The following is a 14,987-nucleotide window of genomic DNA, read 5'->3' on the forward strand; positions in this document are numbered from 1 at the left end:
TAGGAGGTGATATTATTTTTGACCCATTATATCCTCACACAGTTTCTAAAATTTCAAATTTGTCATCCATTTTAACCCAACAACAAAGGTAATCAAAGTAGTTTCAACTCCGATTCATGGGAATTGTAAACAACTTATAAGGAATCAAGTACCATTCCTACCCCAGTTCTAGATAGTTTAGCAAACAACTTCAATGGTGTTAACGAGCGAATTTGTACCTAAGGGATTAAGACATAATCACACAAATAACACAAGTGTTTGAGTGGTTCACCATAATGGAGCTACATCCACTATAGCTTATAGCTTTGTATTTATATTTGATTATGGAGATTACATTGTACATGAGAGAGATATGGGGAGAGAGGCTTGAGAGTTCTAGTAGAAGAGAAAATAGAAAGCTTGGGAGAGCCTTTGGACAGCTCTTGGAGAAGTAAAGAAGTAGCAGCTGATCCCCTGGCTAGGAGGTGGTGAGCTCCCTTTTATAGTCCAAGTTGGATTAGACAAGGTTGATTGATGGCTGGGACACTTGCATGACCCCCTTTCATTTGGGGTCTTGGGCCTTGAGAAGGCATAGGAAGGGGCATGGCTAGCTACTCTTTGTTTGGTGGGATGTGATATAGGACAAGCAATGGGCTATCCCTTAATTGGTGGGATTTGCTTAAGAAGGAAGGTGAGGTTAACATGGTGTCAGTAAATGGGAATCAAGATTCTAACTCCTCCTTGTCAATTTATCCTTAATTCAATTCCTTCTCATCTCATCTGATTACAAATTAGTTTTTTTTTATATTTTAATAATTACAGATTAGTAAACATGTCAAACCAAATTACTCGATTTTAGAAGATGTTTCATGTTTTGACTTCAGGTTGCACTTTGAGTGCATGACGAGATGAGAGAGCTAAGGAGGAAAACGACCCGTCGTCTAACTACTACTTGCCCCTATTCCAACACTCCCTTTCACTTCCTGCCGTACAAGACCGAGTTCTTCCAGATCCTTTTGTTAAAGTGTGAAACTTTTTCCTAAAAAAAAAATTGCGAAAGTTTTGATTGTTTGCTTTTACTTGTGGCTAATTTCAACCGGTTCTTCATGCAGGCTGCTCAACTGATACGGATTTTTTTTCCTCTCAATTATTATTATTTTGTTTTGTTTTGGATTTCTAAGTTTACTAAATTTAAACTAAATGGTTAAGCAGTGATGTGAACTTGGAGGTATAGTTGTGTATTGAATTGGTTGAATATTGTAATAACTTGTTACAATATTGTAATAACTTAGTTTAAATTTTTTTTAAATGGAGAGAGGTATAGTTGAATATTGTAATGACTAGACCATTACTGCTTAAGATATATAAGTGACTTAATGCAACATAGAGTTCCTATGAGGTTCAGTTTTATTATTGTCTTCATTATCTCTATGTGTTGAATAAGTATATTGTAAAGAATAGTCATCAAATGATAAATCCCCAAAATAATTTTGCATGTAGTTAACATACCACCCATATAGATCCGAGATTGGTTAACTTTGTCCATATAACGATATTTTCTATATTTTCAATATTTATCACGATATTTTGACCAAATATTGTCGAAGTATGTGAAAAATCATCAACGTCGATATTTTCCAATATTATCCTCGATATTATCGATAATTATACAATGTGTATAAATATGTTCCAAAATATCCTAGCCCGAAAAACAAGGATAATATGCTCAATATTTCGTTGATATTATGATATTATCGATATTTTAGACCTTGGTCCCAATTATCAATTTAGTGATGGAGGCAGATGTAGATGATAACTGTCATAAAAGAGAAGCTTCATATAACTGTCTTTTTTTTCTTCATTTATACAGCTGGTAGGTATGTCAAGCAACCACCATATTGGCAAGCTTAAGCTGCTTCTCCAGAGGCAGGTAATCCTTCAAAGACACACAGGTACAATGCATCACTCTCAATAAGAATACAGCCATGGAATTCTCACTTTTATCAATGGGTTGCATGTCAGGCGGCATATCCTCACACCGTGCGATATGTATAGCCCAGTTGTAAATGCGTTCTGTCGATGCAAACAGAGAAGGAACGACAAATTCCGCAACTCCTCCCCAACTAGAGTCTGAGAGGAGAGAGGAAAGGGTGACTGGTAAATCGCTCAGCACAGTAAGTTGGTCCAGAATCAGAAGAGGCATGTATTTGCTCCAGCTACCAGATAGCAACCCAAGAAATTGCAATGCCTGTAGGAGAATAAGGTTAATTTTTAATAGAGAAAAGACAGAAATTCGAGCTGGCAAACAAGGAAAATGGTTAATAATTCGCATGAATTTCATTAGAATTTCAAGGGAAGGCAACATCCCTCTAGTAGGGGTATGCCATTCACTCTACAAAACGTGTTATCACCTACCATGGAAGGATAGCTAGATACACAGCTAATTTCAACTGCATCAACAAGCCACTGTCTTTTGACACTTCCGTCTGCATGTTGCAAAGCTGCTACAACGTCAACGAGCGCATCCCACATACCTGCAAATATGTAAAGTTCAAAGGCACCAGCAGCATTGTAAGAAATTCTCATACTAGAGATGCTTTCAAATACCAGTTTCGGCAACTCCTATTTATTAAGCACTGTTGCATTGAGCAAACCTTTCACGATACATCCATTTTATTTTGTTATGTTTTGACTAACCATATATTACCATTTAAAAATTATACACATATAATTAGAAAGATCCTAACCATTTGATTCTGTGTTCAATATCCAAGCTTTTAGCCTTCCCAGCTCAGTCAATGGGATGGAACCAATCCTAACAAGCTTAGCTTTGGTTTGAACCTTTTTCAGAACTTCAATAAGCTGACCATCTCTTTGTTGCAGGTCCTCCTGGGAAACCTGTAAGGACAATAGGTGCGCCATTAGGTTCAACTAAAGCGTTTGTATCTTAGTGGTTTTCAACATAAATCAACCTGCATTGACGTATTGATAGAGCCCTATAAATTTCTTGATTTAACTCCTACTTAGTTTGTATAGAAAGAGAAGAAATATCATAGGATTTTCTGAAGGTTGCAAGTTGCAACTCATTCTTATTATCAGCATATTCATCAAACAACAAACTACAATAAGAGTTTCTGTAGGGAACTGCATACCAATAAAAGCAGATATTACTAATTATCTATAGTACCTGCAGGAAATCCAACAACCAACTTTTCCGAGCCTTCCTAAAGCATCTAACTGCCTCAGACCACTCCTCTACAGTACGCAACTGACCTACTCCTCCAATGGCAGGCAATTGCATTGCAGGCATCAAGGAAAAGAGCACCTCCATGCCCTTTTCTATGTGGGATATGTACTCAAGAGAGTCAAGAGAAGCTTCATCTAAACACTGATAGAAACCCTTCCAGCATGAAATCCGTAATAAGCTTGTCTCATCAGTGCCATGTGATTGATATGAAGTAACAGAAGAGAAGTAGCTACGCACATCATCAAATAATTTCTCAAGCCTGGAACCTGAGAATACTTTAATGAGGTCTACAAGATGATCCAGAAGACAAGATTGCAGCTTCAACTCAAGAGTTCTGAATCTGGACAAGTCGGACAGCTCATCCAGGAAACTTAGGAGCTGATCAAATTTATTGGCATGAGCCAATGAGAACTTCACACATTCCTCCCTTAGGGTTCCTTTTTCAAGAGATGATTCTGTTGGAAACAACTCAGCAACCTGAGCCTCATATCTCATGCAGCGTCTGATGATCGTACCCCAATCCAAGGTCAGCAACCGAGGAGCTTGTGAAAGGCACCTTATCACAGTTATTACGGTGCCAACGTGCGCAACACTACCTGTCTGAATTTAAAAATTCAATATATTAGAAAGACCCATACAGGAAAATAAACAAAGAACAAAATCTTTTGCGTGTGTGTGTGCACAACTGGCACAAAAGGAAGAGGAAAAATGAATATCCATGCTGTAGGCCACAAAAGTTTGATCTATTGGCCAATGTGGTACTTATGAATTATGATATATTATTTCTCCATACATGTAACTTGTAAGTTTGGTGATCTACACTGCATATGACCAATCTTTTCTCTTTCGTTCAATTCTTGATGTGTTTTATTACTTGATTTCCCATCCTTCAAGCATAATCTTATTCCTTCATAAAAGTAATCAGACTAAGCAATATATGAAAATTTGACATCTCAGGTGTAAAATCAGAACAGATCTTCAAATGTGAATATAAGAATTCATATGCCCCTATTTATTGATTTCTTCATATCAAAGTATATGAGAGAATAAATGTAATAGTTATATCAACACTTCAACGGTGAAAAAATTGATCTCTGTTATCCACCAAAAAGGAAAGAAAAAGCACACTTGTGGACCACTACAAAACCGGTAGCAAGAGATGTACCTCGGCAGAATTGAGATGCATTAGCCATGAAGAAAGCTTCAGAACTAAACTGTCATCTGCAAAACTTTGAGAAACTGATTTTGAACCACCTCCATCGCTATTGATAGAGAACAGATGATTTCGAAGAAACGAAACTGCCCATGCAGCATATTGTTGCAATTGATGGTCATCAGAATTCTGTGCAACCAGAAATATATCCTGCATCAACGACGTCAAATGCTGCTTGCAAGTAGGACTAGAAAGTAGAGGGCCCATGAGATATCGAGATTCCTGTTCAGCAGAAACAAGAGTATATATTTGCATGAACCAGAACAAGAAAAAAATAACAAAAATTTGTATACGCTTTCTTAAAATAGAAAAATATAACTACCTTGTGTTCATAAGCTGTCTGCATTGAGGTTGGAGGATACATGTCAACCAGGATCCCAGCACCTGCTCCCATAGCATTAACAACTCCAAGCATCCCACTCAAATGGACTAAAGGAGGGTAAGGATTCGAATAACATTTTCTAAACAATTCCAGTAGACCTTTTACATGTTCAACTTCAAGAGAATGCAATCCTCCATTCAGTATGCAGGCTATGAGGCTTCCTGCTCCTATACAAGATGCCATAAGTAAGCTGTGATAGAAGGTGCCAGATTTTTTGACAGACAATAATTCAGAAATGAGCTCCCTGTAGCCATTCACTAAATGGCGTACTTCATTATCATCTATCAGTTCTAATCTTTGGCAGAATTCGACTACAATGGGAAGTGCAAGACAGGATCCTACTGATAAAACTATCTCAGAAACCCCACTAAAAGACCGAGACCCTTGAACTGATGTAGTCATATGTGGAATCCATGAAATGATCAAGTCTTTTATCTTGAGAACAGCATCATGTGCCCCAGCTCTGTACAGAGCACCAACAGAACTCGCCAAACCAAGAACAAGTCCAGCAACACCCCAGATATCTTCGAGAGAGTCATCAGAGTTCTCATGTGACAGTTCAGCAGTTATATTCATATCTATACCAAATGTGTTAGGTGGAAAGTAGGCAGATAGACTTTCCATAACATCAGATGGCAACTGAGTGAGCTGACCTATTAGGAGTGATAATGCCTTAACTATCATACCAAGCAAGTCTGCTTCCGTCATCTTGCCTGTTTCTTTGTCCACGTCAGAATTATCACCAGCATCAACCCTGGTAAGAAGATCTTGACAAGAAAAACCCAAGGCAAGCCCACAGGCTCCTCTGACAAGGGTGCTATTGCTACTACACATAACCTGAAAGCATGCACTATTAGTGAAAAAAACATGGGCAAGGAAAAAGGGGGAGATCAACACCAGCTTTTCGAAGAACAAATAAGAAAGAAAAAAAAAAAGAATTGAGAATGTCAAATAGAAATTTACAAACCTCAACAAGTCCAGTGATATTCTCAAACTTTTGCTTATGATCTGTTACATGTAGGCAACTTGAGATCAATCCAAGAGAAATCGCAGCAGACCATTTGCGGTGTTCATGTTCATGCTGGACCAACCAATTCAACAGAAATTTTGAGGCATCTGATTTAACAGTGTGAGCAGATGGAGGCAAGACCTAACAAACAGCAACCATAGCCAAAATTTAAGAATGAGGTAAAGCATGTAAGACCTAGTATAGAGACATTACAAATTATAAAAGTTAAACCTGCAAGAGAGAATATATCAGACCGTGGAGAACCTTGAACTTCACTGAGTAAATTATTTTTCCTCTTTTCTTGCTATTTGAGTCAGAACTTCACTGACTAAGTTGAAGCTTCAGTTTCTGAGATCATTTTTCTAGTTGGATAATGCTGTCTATTTGTCACTCCTGTTTCTTTTCTTTTTTTCTTTTTTCCCTTCAAGTTCTTTAGATCATTGTAATATCAGGTCATAGTTTCTCAAGGTGTTTCTCTAGTATACTTTGCATATTGGGTTTTGTTCCTTTTTTTAATAATGTTTTTACTGTTTTTTTTTTAAAAAAAAAGTTAGCAGGATTCCAGCTATTCACGAATCATGACACCAATGAATCGATGCTCAAAATACTACCTGTGTAAGCAAAAATCAATATTGAAAAGAAAATGATATGATGTTTTCTTCAAATAATGCCAAGAATGCCCAAGGTATACAGGGCAGAATAGATTCCAACAAACTTTTCCATCCAAAGGAAATCAAAGATAATTGATAAAGTTAAAACTGGATGGTACCATATCATACATCTTTTACCAGTAAACACAAAATATGCAAAGAATTCAGATTATGAAGTTTACATAAAATATCACACAACATAGAACTCTTACCACACAAAGTGCACCAATAGCTAGTGCAATGTTTTCAGCAGATCTAGGAATAGCCTCTTCAGCTGCTTTTATCATACTCTACACATTAGACAAAGAAAAAAAGAAAAGGAGGAAATTTCAGCACAGGCTCAGATATCTAGAGGGTAAATTCTGTACAATTAAATGAAAACAAGACAGTGAACCTTCAGAATGTCACTAGCAGCTTTAGCAGTTTTATCCAAGAAGACAGATGGCACTTTAGCATCAAAGGACAAGACATCTGCCCTCACCCAACGCCGCACAAAGGGCTTCCATGATTGCAGTGAAATAAGGGCAATAAAAATATTTCTTGAGAGCTGAAGAGATGAAGCTATTTCCAACAATGCCTTCTCATATCCAGCATGTACATCCCGCAATCCCTATACACAAAATAATGAAGATTTGAAGCACAGTAAAGAGAAGAATAATGCTAATTTTCAACTATCTTACCTTTGATGTCCCTAAGGTGTTTACATCTTTAGGAGTGAAAGAAAGACATAGCAGGGCTGCACCAGGTAACTCTCTAGTGTCACTTCTTTTCCCTACAAATGAACTTTCATATGCTCAGAGCCTCAACCCCAAAGATAATTAAGTTTGATAAATCACTATCAACAATAACTTAATCACTTCCCAGGACATGGATTTAATGAAAAGAAGTAATCATCTACAAAACTAAAATCAGCATTCAGTAATGAAAAGAAAGGAAACGTAAAGTCCCTTACACATGAATTTCATGCTATATAAACCTTTCAGTTGAGTTTTGAAACTTTAAATCCTCTCTCTCTCTCTCTCTCTCTCTCTCTCCCGATACCAACTGCATTCATTTTGTATCTCTTTTAACACAATTTTCCTTTCAAAATTTGTCCAAAAAGAGTATCAGTTAAAGTAAGTTTGACATTCTCTTTACTGAACAATCAAGACAAGTAACCAGGATTTGTGTGCGCAAATGTTTGCACGGGTCCACCAGCTTCTCTTTACAAACCACATCTAAGACACCAATCTCTTAATACCTGAAGAAAAGATCACCTGAGGAAACACATCCAGCAGCTTCTCGATCTTACTTCCTGAAACCCTTTTCTCTTTAACCAATCTTCGCCTTGTGCTAAACCATATAAACATAATGTTCTCAATACTAATTAAAATGTTTACTACAATTTTAATTTCAGCATGTAAAGGAAATTAAGGACTAGAGAAAAGAATTGATAAGAGAAGGATTAGAGAGAGAAATGTATTGCTTACAGGTGCTCATATGTTATGATCTTGACTTGAAGTTCTTCCATGGCCCTCAGTACAGTAATATTTGTTTCAGAAAAAAGCAACTCTGTGGTCCTTTTCTTGAAATCTTGAATGTTCTGTTCAATATGTGATATCTAGGAAGACATATACATAACATAAAGAAAAATGTGTAAGGAGTATGCCAAAAAGAAAATATATAATAAAGATGCTAATATTAGACAAGTGTCCAACAAAGCAAAGAAATCACAAGATTTATGATAACCTGGTCAGCAAAGACCAGTCATCAAAACCGGGACAAGGTTAATACATAGGTTGCAGCCGTCCTGAAAATTTACCTCATATTGGGCTAAGGCCTCTAAGGAAGAGGCCCTTGCCTTGGCCCATTGTGACTCCAGACCAGGGTGACCAGAGATGCTAACACTCCACAAGATTTGCAAGACATTCTTTGAGGCTTCAGGATATGCTTCAGCATCAATTGCACCCCACCTCAGAAGAAGGCAAATGCTGCCATTAAGCATAAATTAAAGGACTCTTGAGTATCTTTAAATTTCAAGAGATAATTGAAATACTCTTGAAGATTATCAAAATTTTAACCATGTATCTGCAAAAATAAAAAGGCAGAACTAAAGAACATAACCAGTTTTAACATTCGAATAAATAAAATAAACAGGTAGTCACCAAGGTAATATTGTCACAAACACTCCCAACACTCAGTTATATCCAGTCAATTTCGTCTAGGTTGCAAAACACTAGGAACTCCCTCTATGAGTTGAACTCAACCTCCAGCCTTAACTTTCCAAAAAAAGTAGTGCTGGCAACAATTAGGTGCTTTATGCTATAGTCAAGCAGGCCCACACAATGTAAACTAGCACTTCATACTTAGGCAGGCTTACCTGTGAGCAAGAATTGTGTCTTCCCGATAATCCAGAACATGCTTGGCGATGACATCCCAGGCTGTATAAAAATCTGAAGAGGAGATGTGAATAGAATTTACTCTCACTGCACTGTACAGTAACTCATTTGAAAAAGAAAAAATAGTTTTAAATGGGTAAATTTCACTAGAGCCCCTGAACTTTAGGTCATATCTCATACTAGCCTCTGAACTTTAAAATATGACCCTTAAACCCAATCGTGCGTTTAGTTGGTGCAAATCTTAAACAGGGGGAATCAGTCATCTCCTTCTTTCCTTACAGCCCCCTCCTACCATTTTCTTACTTTTCCGGCAAAAAATAGTTTCCACTCATTAATTGCAAAAAACAAAGCCAAATTGATTATAGCCAAAAAAATAACGCTCTAAGTTAAATGGAATTACAGGTTATGATATCTGACCCAGTCTTCCACCATAAGGATCCCAAATAAGTTAATAGACAACTGGATTACCAATTATGTCAGCTTCACATAGATGGGCAAGACTTTGAAAACCAAGAGCTTGAATTACAGGATCTTTGTTCTCAATGCAAGACTGTTGATTCAAAGCAAAAAGAAGACACCTTATAACTGAATGTATAGAGAAAACAAAGAAAAAAAAAGCTTCCAAAGAAACCATACCGAAACAGACAAGATGAGGTCCACGCCCCTATCAGGATTTTTTCTACAAACATCCCGAATTGATGCGGCCATACTGATGCATATATTTCTCTCAAACTTTAATTCAGTGAACCCCTTTGGAAGCAACACTCCCTAAATGTTGAGAAGAAGCAATGCAAGATACAAAAGAACAAATCAACAATAAAAAAGGGGAAACAGCAAGGCAACAGAATAAGAAGCAAGCATCTTGGATATTTCTCCTAAGTCAAGGATTCAGTATTAAATCCAAGGATCAAATTATCTGAATCATACTATCATTTCCACTTCAACTTAGTACTCCTTTTTTAAGCCCGCCATATTTTCAACAGACTTCTTTCTAAGGTAATCCACAGTCCACTACATGTATCCTAATGTCCAGCCATGCAACCAGACTCGGGATATTTGTAGAGAGCCGTTAGATTTTAATCAGGTTAACTCTCCAGATATAAGTGTTGGAATTTTACATACAGGTTTGAAATAAATAAGTTTATTCTGGGAAGCATCGGAGAGGCCCAAATTCCAAACCATGATAGGATGGACTAGGAACATTAACTCTCAAGTTGATAGATGGACTAGGAACATAAGAAACATCACAACTAGAATCTTACCTGCAAACTTCCAAAGGCACGGTCATTGGTCTCCCACGTCTGACAAAGTAAACGAATGGCTGTCGCATATAAAGTTCTGAACATCAAATGAAGGATTTCAAAATGATAAAAATTAAAATTTCTTTATTAAAAAAAATAAAATATTCCAGAATAGTACATAGTACATACGGTTTGGCATCCTTCTGAAGCATTGGTAAGATAGTCTGAACTACAAGAGGAATCATCATAGAGTGTGTAGCAAGAGCTGGAAGCATTGTCAAAAGTTTTGGCTGCCGGAACAGTTCAATGAAGTAATTAAGAAAAAATTGAGAAAAAGGAAGAGCCACACAGAAAAGCAAGTATGCCTTGAAATTGTAATAAGACATAAGGAATATAAGATACAAAATGAAAACTTACCAACATAGTACAGCAACTTATATCTTTTCTAGTGAACATGTTATTGTAAAATAGGATAGCCAGCAATAGTTGAGCTCCCACTTTAGGATCCATTGTAGCAATAGCAGCCAAAGAATCTAGAGCAGTGCTCCCCAGCGACTGATGCATCACTAAAACACCAGAAATGGCACAGAGTAACAAGGGCATTCCTGCAAGAACACATAGTGGGGAATACGTGAATATGATGCAAATGAAATGAACTTTTAAACAAATGCACCAAATCAATCAACTACCAGTTACTTCATGCTTAGGAACTCAGGGAAATGCAGGTGCTTTCTAAGCATTTACCAGTTATGAATCTTTCTTGAGGCTGAGACAGAGGTAGGGAGGACTTTTGTCTCTCAACAATCCATAAAGTGTACTCTCGTAGTTCAGAAGCCCAAGATCTTGATACGTCATGAATCTCTTTGCCATCAGTTTTACCACTAGAAGCAAAATTTAAGAAGAAACTGGACGATGAATAAGGATCCTGAAAAGCAGAAAATTGATATTTTATAAAACCCAATCATCCTTTGCTAGAAAAGAGTTGCAGGTTTCTATTAGAGCCGTAAAAATAATGTCAATCTACATGCAATACGGACAAATACTATTTTCTTACTTCTTTTAAGAACAGGTTACAAACTTAGACTCCTGCAAGAACGAATAACTATGAATTGAAAACATAGAACACATTCACACAACTCTAAGATAAATAGCCACAGGATACTTCAATTTTGCAAGAAGATTAAAACACCCTTATTTTAACAAACAAAAGAATTAAGAATATGAGAAGAAAAAAAAGTAACTACACCTGAAACCATAGATGCCGTAAGATTCTAAAAACAATAGATCCAGGTGTGCTTAGGGATGGATATCCTGCTTCTTTGCTTGGTTTATGCGTTGGTGCTATCAAAACTGTTACTAAGAGCTTTTCTAACATGGCAAGCAAATCTGTAGCTGCTCCTTTGACATACTTAGAAGGAGACGACAGTAGGCTAATGACAGGAAATATGAATAAAAGCTCCTCACTCAGAACACATGCTGTTCTGTCAACAACATATTCTACAAGAGTAAATAAAATTTTATATAAGAAAAAAGCAGTAGAGCATCATGATGGTATAGAAGTAGTAAGATAAACAGACTAACAATTTGTAACAGATTCTTAGAGACACCAACACCTTTCACAAAATTGCCTAAATGTAGAGATTATCAAATTGTAAATAAAATAAAATTTGAGCATACCATTTCCATACTTCCACTTCAAGAGAAGGTGGAGAAGTTTCAATGTAGAAAGTTGTTCATGCTCAAGCTCTGACTGAACGAGGATAATAAATAAGGTAAGCATAGCTGATGATAATTTAGGCACATAATGCAACCCAATATCTTTCTGGGCAAACAATAAGTGCTTGGACAGTTCAAGTATGGGCTCAATCAAACCAGAGTGCATGTGAGCAGCTGAAGAAATTGAAAGAATTTTCTCAAACAGTTCCAAACCACAGAGATGAGCCTCAGCAATCAGCTGCCAACAAGGACAGGACAAAATGATTTTATCATTAATTCCAGGGGAAAAAAAACACGACCAAAGAGAGAGGCTAAGAATATACCGATCCAGTTCCTGCCAAATGCCTCAGAACCACTGTATATGCATCCACCATACATTCCGCAAAATATATGAAATTCCTAAAATCCTGAGAATTTTCAAGAAATAACCTAAGTAGCATCAAGCCAAGTCGAAACAGTTATCACATCCTATCTCCCCCACAAAATTTAAATTATTCCCCCCCAACCACGATACAGTAGAAGCACAAGAAGCCTACTCACTTGTGAATTCTTGTGCGGAACGAATGGAAGACAGTCGGTTAACATTTTAAGGACTGGCATTGCCTCAAGAGGAATTGAGCAACAAAGAGAGGCCATCGATGATATTAGATGCCTTGCAAACAGGGATGAAGTGTCCAAAAAAGGTACCCTTAAGATTGAATAATTTAAGAAGGATCTTAAGAATTCACATACTTCCACCATTCCCAACTGCTTATTATGTGCCATAAACAATAAAACTTGCTGCACAAGTTCAGACTCAGCGTCGGGTCGGCATGACAGAACCTGTCAACCATCAACACACAACGAATCAAGATTCAAACTCTCCATTCATTTACCTGCATTCTTATAATATTCAAATCATTCAACAAAATCAACATTCAAATTCTACTAATAAGTTTGGTTGTATCAAACGTGCAACACCCCATTAGTTTCGGAACTGAATTCAAATTACACTAGACCGTTTTGTTCAAAATTTCATTCCGCAGTACAATTCCTGTTATCCAATTTCCATACAATGCCATTCATCATTTCTGTTCAACCAAACAGAGTCTAAATAAGAACCATCATTTTCCTTTTACCTTAACAAAGGGGTGAGTCTCCGTGGCACTGAACGACCACTTGCCATTGCTCCTCTGAAACCCTAACCGAACTAGATACCCCAACCCTTTGACGAAAAGGTCGACGAACTTCGGGCCTGATCCTTCGAGTGCGGACTGGAGCTCTAGTAACCCGCGAGAGATATCTATTTTGGAGTCCGTCACGAGGCTGCATAGCTCGCGAACCGATTGGTCAACAACAGCTGGGGAGGTGGAGTGGAGGCACTGAGAAATGGCTTCTCTTCCGGGTTCGGACTCGAAGTCCAAATACTTCGGGGCGGATCGGAGCTTCAAGAAGATTGAGATTACGGCGTATTTTTGGAGCGACGGTTGAGGAACCCGGGTTTTCTCCAGCAAGGGAGTGTACGAGTCCATAGAGAGAGAGAGAGAGAGAGAGAGAGAGAGAGAGCAAGTTACCGTTTCAGGGAATATGGATGAGCGGTGGCGCGTAAGGTGATACGACGTCGCAGATATGTGCTTTGGATTTTCGGCCCGTACGGTTTGAATCTGCTGAATCTTTTACTAACGCAGTCCAGCCCAGTTGTGCCAGGGGCTCATTCGTGCAAGTTAGCGCCCAATATTTTTCTTAACAAACCCTCATTTTCTGAAAACATGTCCCAATACCTTTGTTGGGATATACTTTTAATAAATTATATTTATGCAGTATAGCCGAACGGCTGTACTTTTAAGATATTCTATTTTCGGGTATAGCCGGACGGCTGGTGTCAGTAGCCTTTCTGCGGCATGTTTCGGCTCGAGTATAGCCGTGCGGCTATACGCTATTACATGTCAGAGTATAGCCGCGCGGCTATACCTTTCAGATGTTATATTTATCGGGTATCGCCACGCGGCTATACTTTTAAGCTATTATATTTTGAAGTATAGCCGGGCGGCTTCACTGTTAAAATATTCTATTTTATTGTATAGCCGACCGGCTATACTGTTAGGCAATTATATTGGATTATAGCCGGGCGGCTATACTCTTAAGATATTATATTTTGGAGTAGAGCCGCACGGCTATAATATTAAAATATTCTATTTTGGGGTATAGCCGACCGGCTATACCTTTAATTGGTTTTCTCGAACTAGATTTGATTTCCAGAGTCCTTTGAAGTATGCAATGATTCATTCATTAGAAGCTTTCTACATTCTGCACCGCGGATTGCCATGACTCTCCTCCGGATGACAGATGGTGAGTTTGTGCTTGGGCAGTAACTATTCTGAGAGTTCCAAATGCGAACTGTAAAATCATCCGAAGAAGTTGCCATCTTCCCAACCTCAAAATGGGACCTATTAAAATTTGGAAACTGTTTAATCATTTGTCATGAAGTATTTAAAACCGGCAGCATTAGGTTAGAAAGAAAGAAAAAAAAATACCAATCCACTGCTGTAACTTCTCCGTCATGGCTTTTCAATATTACAGGATCTTCTTGAGGCTTGTTTACCTGGGTTGACATTGCCAACAAGGTCAGTCTCTAATCAAGACCAATATCAAGAGCTCCTAAAAGAACAAATCTTACCTGCCAAATGTAGGCATTTCCATCACTGGAACCACTGAGTATGTGAGCAGCATCAGGGCTAATAATTGACTGCAATTACATAATTGAAACCAAGACTAGTAAGTCGGCAGGAAATCAGTTGGCATGACAAACCGGGTTAGTGCACTTTTAAACAGCAAGGTGGACATTAAGGCTCAGTTCATCTTTATAGCTCAATATAATCTTCACGGGTTAAGTACATACGACATTTAACCTTCTCAGTAGACTCTAGGTGAGGGGATGTCTGTGTGACGACATTTTTCAAACTTCTAGTATCCCAAAACTTGACAATGCTGAAATGAAGCATAAGATCAAATCAAACAACAATCTCATATCACTTGGTATGACATAACGTCTGAGTAAGAAATTTAGGATTCAATTCTGCCATTTCACTGCCACTGTTCCGTATATAGTATATACCTGTCCACAGCTCCACCAGCAGCAATGGAAACCTCATCTTTAAGATAAAGAACTGCTGTGATGCTCATGGAAGCAGCC

The 14,987-nt window shown here is 37.8% G+C and overlaps 1 protein-coding gene and 1 long non-coding RNA gene across 2 annotated transcripts; both read right to left on the reverse strand.

Annotated features, from left to right (window-relative positions):
* LOC18782920 (protein RST1) lies at positions 1,589-13,449 on the reverse strand. The gene is made up of 25 exons (XM_020558824.1): positions 12,934-13,449; positions 12,356-12,637; positions 12,139-12,222; positions 11,777-12,053; positions 11,346-11,596; positions 10,844-11,024; positions 10,517-10,704; positions 10,289-10,389; positions 10,121-10,196; positions 9,495-9,626; positions 9,327-9,408; positions 8,840-8,912; positions 8,282-8,450; positions 7,950-8,080; positions 7,721-7,812; positions 7,161-7,252; positions 6,875-7,090; positions 6,693-6,770; positions 5,789-5,971; positions 4,762-5,658; positions 4,392-4,661; positions 3,167-3,826; positions 2,727-2,877; positions 2,395-2,513; positions 1,589-2,227 (listed from the first exon to the last, which is right to left on the reverse strand). Exons 1-25 carry the CDS (start codon positions 13,324-13,326, stop codon positions 1,862-1,864), a joined length of 5,544 nt encoding a protein of 1,847 aa, XP_020414413.1. The 5' UTR covers positions 13,327-13,449; the 3' UTR covers positions 1,589-1,861.
* LOC18783778 lies at positions 14,105-14,987 on the reverse strand. Its single transcript, XR_002270561.1, has 5 exons — positions 14,910-14,987; positions 14,694-14,782; positions 14,472-14,540; positions 14,329-14,396; positions 14,105-14,241 (listed from the first exon to the last, which is right to left on the reverse strand). It is a non-coding gene; the product is annotated as an uncharacterized LOC18783778 (long non-coding RNA).

The sequence above is a fragment of the Prunus persica genome, chromosome G3 (genome assembly GCF_000346465.2).
Source record: "Prunus persica cultivar Lovell chromosome G3, Prunus_persica_NCBIv2, whole genome shotgun sequence".
NCBI classification, from domain to species: domain Eukaryota; kingdom Viridiplantae; phylum Streptophyta; class Magnoliopsida; order Rosales; family Rosaceae; genus Prunus; species Prunus persica.